The 5000-nt window shown below is 37.3% G+C and overlaps 1 protein-coding gene across 1 annotated transcript in view; it reads right to left on the bottom strand.

The window, feature by feature from the left end:
- Nucleotides 1-1341: 1341 nt before the first annotated feature.
- Nucleotides 1342-5000, bottom strand: part of LOC144966970 (protein MFI-like) — an 8164-nt gene continuing 4505 nt past the window's right edge. The window contains exons 5-8 of the mRNA XM_078903664.1: nt 4329-4393; nt 3452-3622; nt 2370-2425; nt 1342-1575 (exon numbers count right to left, since the gene is read on the bottom strand). Of these exons, the coding sequence (XP_078759790.1) occupies nt 1424-1575; nt 2370-2425; nt 3452-3622; nt 4329-4393 (444 nt within the window). The 3' untranslated portion in view covers nt 1342-1423. The remainder of the gene's footprint in view (nt 1576-2369; nt 2426-3451; nt 3623-4328; nt 4394-5000) is intronic.

Here is a 5000-nt window from a genome sequence, read left to right as displayed (position 1 = left end):
AGATGTCTGATGTCAACAGGAATCACCCATGTTGTCACAGTGAGATACCGTCGCCTAGGCATTCTATGAAGGAATATAGATAATCCATCAAACATGATGTCTGATGTCAACAGGAATCACCCATGTTGTCACAGTGAGATACCGTCGCCTAGGCATTCTATGAAGGAATATAGATAATCCATCAAACATGATGTCTGATGTCAACAGGAATCACCCATGCTATCCAAGTGAGCACAGCGGGGGTTAATAATCTTGCCGAAGGAAAAAAAAACAAAATGCCTGAAGTGGGACTCGAACCTGGGACTTTCCGAGTCATAGTGTAAGGCCTTAACCACTCTGCCACCCCCCCCCCCCTCCCCACCCCCTGCCAACTTCATCCATTTCTTTTTTTTAAAACTCCAAATCTACAATGTGTACAAATTTAGACTCCCACCAAATCCAAGCATCAGTAACACACTTTATAGTCACCTGGAACAACTACAAAAGACGTCTAACTTCTACGTCATGGCACAAGACCGAAGGGCTAGAGCTCAGGTGGTCGCTGGTTCGGATAAGAAAGTAAGTACAAATTTAGAAAAAATGGTACTTCGTCACTGTAATCTACAATAAAACACTTGTGACTGTCCAAGAAATGTAAAGACTTACTGTGTGTATTCTGATACAAACTATACATGTGGCTATGTGGTCTAGTGGTATGACACTCGCTTTCGGATCGGAAGGTCCTGGGTTAGAGCCTTGCTCGGCGCATAGTTCAGTCCTTGAATAAGGCTCTTTACTCACATTCTCTCACCGTACTTAGGTGTAACATGAGTACCTGACCATTAACAGCATTGTCTATGTCTGAAAAATTGTAATATCGCCAAACAGGTGTCATATTGTTCTACATGTTATGTGTTGCTGTTGATCATGGCCCCCCTGTAAAGTGCTTTGAGCACGTTTAGTGGATATTGCGCTATATAAAAGCTCAAGTCTTTTGGAGGTTTTTTTATACTCAAGCCATGACATCTCAAAACCTGTCAAGTAAACATATAGATATATGTGACCGATCGTCTCAATCTGGTGTGATATTATGGTACAGTTAAACCAGCTGTCGAAATGAAAATTCAAACTTAAAATGATATTGTAAAATGTTCGTTTTTGCTGTTCAGAAAATTTTTGTTATTTATTCTCCTAAATAAAATTTAGAAATTAAACTCAAGTCTCACGTTTTCAGCAATAAATTCAATTTTTAACATTTTAAATCACCCCAAAATATTACTGTTTTGAGGCAATTGGTCACATATTTTGCATTATTTCAAAGATATTTATTTAGATGCAATTTATAATTCAATAAAGCTGACATTTTTGTTTACAACAATCATATTTTTATATTTGAATAATCATAAATCACACAAAAATTATAATAATTTAAACTGATCGGAATTCAGACTGGGATGTCGTCTTTCCTCGATTGAGCACTATTCAATGTGACAGGGGTGAGGTGGGATTGGCGAGCAGACGTGAATCGTGACGGACCAGACGACAGACTGAACTCAAATGGATCTGACAAGTTTGTCGATAGTCTGAACTTGTCCTCTGTAAGAAAAAAAAAAAAAAAGAAAAGAAAATTATAAAACAAAGATAAAATAGGTTGGTTTTTCAGTTTCATGTTTCAAGTTAACATTTTGACCTGCTGTAATTTTTGTGGACAGATTCGATTCCAGTTACATATAATTTCATTACTCTTTATACACTGTAAGTGTTGGAATTTTCGAAAGTCTATAAAAAAAATAATTATAGTTTATAGTCTTTGGGGGGGGGGGGGGGGGGTGTTGTTTTTTTTGGGTTTTTTTTTTGGGGGGGGGGGGTAATGTTTCTCATTCTTTAGCTCTGACATGCAGAATACTTTTTCTCTTTTTACCATGATATCAAAAATAATATTGTAATGTACTGTAATTGTAATGTAATAATTAATTTATACAGCCCACATAATCCACAAAGTGCTCGAGTGTCTAATAACATTATCAGCAATAAACGTATGGAGCCGGGATTTATCAGAATGTAAAGTACTATCCACCAGATCCAATAGACCCAGCTACCCAATCACTGCTCGGTAGACAGGGGTGGGGGGGGGGGGTCAGACAAAAATATTGACTTCCCCCTGTGACTGATCCTAGTCCATTTACATACGGTGTGTGTGCTGTACCCACTGAGCTAACAGGACCACAACTGATAAAACGTAGAAGTTTAAGGAAAACCCATGGATGAAAAAGGAGTAAATGAGAGCCGAAAGTCAAAAGCTTTCAAAACTCATCAGAATGACAAACAAAAAATAATCTTTAACACTAAGTGACTGAATGAATGAGAGTTCAAATAGAATTTCCCCTCACCAATAATTTTATGTGATCCGGCACTGGTGGCAAGGTCTGTCCAAGTATTTCTGTATCTGAAATATGAAAAGTCACAGTTCAGTTAATTCATATCATCATGGCGGCACACTGGTGACGTCATTCATTTGTTGCTCTACACATCCATATTATTCCAAATCTGTGTGCAGACACAAGGCTTTTGTTTTCCCCAGAAATTTGACATTTTAAATTTTAATCACGATTCAAAAAGTTCATTTAATAAAGAGACTTCTTTTCAAGGGCTCTTGTTTTGTCTTTGTTGCTTTTGTTTTTGGGGGAGGGGTGTGGTTTTTTGTTTTTTGTTTTGTTTTGGTGGGGGGGGGGGGGGAGTTTGTTTTGTTGTTTTGTTTTTGTTTTTTTTTTGGGGGGGGGGGGCGGGGGGGGTTTCTGGGGGAGGGGCTGAGGTTGGGGAAGGGGTTGTTTCTTTTTCTTTGCTTTTTTTTCTATATTTTTGTTCTTTTTTTGGTTTTTGTTTGTCTTTTTTTGTTTTATTTTTGTTTCTGTTTGTTTTTGCTGTTTTTTTTTTTAAATTTTGTTTTGTTTTTTTTTCTAAATGTTTGTCTTTGTTTTTTTAAACATAATAATGACCTAAAAATAGATCTAAGCAATGGTAATCATTTTCCCGAAGGTAGATTACACTGTTCACAAACAAAATACGCTTAAAATAAAAAGAAACAAGAGTAAATAAATCATAGGAAGGCATAATGGAATTTTCACAAGTGGAATACGTTTAAAAGTATAAAGAAATAAAAATGTGTCAACATGTGACCTTTGGATCGCTGCAATAAAACTTGAGGTAAGATGCTTTACAAGCCAATCCATTGTATTCAGAGGTGAATGAGGAACTAAATATAGACAATGACGGACAGGAAAACTAGTGCCATAAAACTAGTGCTCTGACAGGATATCAGTAAAGTTTAAAATAGAAATTGTCCTGCTGAGGGGCAAACAGTGAACCATTCCGAAATGCATTTATTTTGGTAACCTTGGAGATGCGTCATTTTCAACATGCATATTTTAAAGGACATTTTAAAGAGAAAGAATGAAATCAACTCCAGTCTTACTCATCAAAATTGAGACTGGTCGTCCAGTCCAGGAGTTCGTCCACCTCCCAGTCCTCTAAGGCATCTGGACCAGACGCCTCCACAGTGGCGATCATTCCTGCTGCTGCACCTTCTATCAATTTGATGGTTTCCACATCATCTGTCTTAGCCCTTAACATACCATCCCTGTACCTGTTGTGGAATGGAGGAGAAAAAAAATTGAGCTATGATATACCGCAATATCCACTAAACATGCTCAAAGCGCTTTACAAGGGGTCCCTGACCAACAGCAACACTTACCATGTAGGACGTGACATGACGCCTGTTAGGCAATATTACAATTTTTTAGACAGAGACAATGCTGTTAACAACCAGGAACTCATTTTACACCTGAGGACGGTGAGAGAATATGAGTAAAGAGCCATTTACAAGGACTCAACTATGCGCCGAGCAAGGCTCGAACCCAGGACCCTCTGATTCGAAAGCGAGTGTCATACGACAAGACCACATAGTTGCACCAAGAAGCAAGTTGTGTACTTAATTCATTCAATGCCATAAAGCTCTGAGACTCTGAAGTACACATGTGTTGTGGACATGTCAAGACGACGTGCTAAGTCATTTTATCAATATTAATATTTCAAAGGAAATTGGTAGCGTGTTCAACACATCTGGGATAAGATAATTGTGGTTTACATCAGAGAAGCTGCAATATTTTATCGCCCATCTACAACAACATTTGGAGAAATGTCTTTAAAAGCTTTTCCCCCTAGCGGACACTAACAGAATGCCTAAACGATTGTTAAAACGTGAAGATGAAGACCACATCTCACAGACAAATGGCTAACTTTTTCATTCTATGACTGACAGATGTCAATTAATTTGTGCAGCAATTACTTACATTTTCTGCATCCATTCGATTTTCTTCTTTTTCTTTCGCCTTTCAACATCCTGGCGTCTTTTTGTCTGGAAGAGTTGATTCGAATATGAAAACCTCATTTTAAAAATACTTTAAGGACACAAAATTGAAATATAACATTGTATAATTTAGACAAATGAAAGCCTTTATTTACTAGATGGGAGAAGCTCATTTTATCTACAAATAGGCAAGTGTAAAATGAGGGCGTCAATCGTAATGTGCAAGTGACACATGCAGTAAAATCATTTATTTGGCATAAATTAAAACCCAATCTCCCCTTTATGCCCAACCCCTACCAATGGCGACTCATCACAATTACGTTTTTTGCGGGAATTGTCCTGTAATCTAAATGCATATTATTATTGCTGTTATTGCAGAAGCTGGGCATTATTTATTTTTTTCTCTCAAAATCTTGCACTTCCACAGTTAGAGTTGGAAGCCGTCAATATTATGTACAGCTGGTGATGTAATGCATTCAACAAGAACAAATAAACAATAAAATGCTTTAACAAAGAGGAGAATAAGATCCTTCCCATTGCTTGCACTCATCTGTGCGATCTCTCTACTTTCTTTCTGTCAGCTCAAAGAAGTCTGCATCCAAATTGTTTCATTCTTATGTTTTAAGAATGTTCAAAATGTACATTTTATAGTAGC

The sequence above is a fragment of the Berghia stephanieae genome, chromosome 3 (assembly GCF_034508935.2).
Source record: "Berghia stephanieae isolate SIO BIC M18660-M18661 chromosome 3, UCSD_Bste_1.3, whole genome shotgun sequence".
NCBI classification, from domain to species: domain Eukaryota; kingdom Metazoa; phylum Mollusca; class Gastropoda; order Nudibranchia; family Aeolidiidae; genus Berghia; species Berghia stephanieae.
Note: the sequence above shows the minus strand (reverse complement) of the source record. Positions and strands in the feature narration are given on the sequence as shown.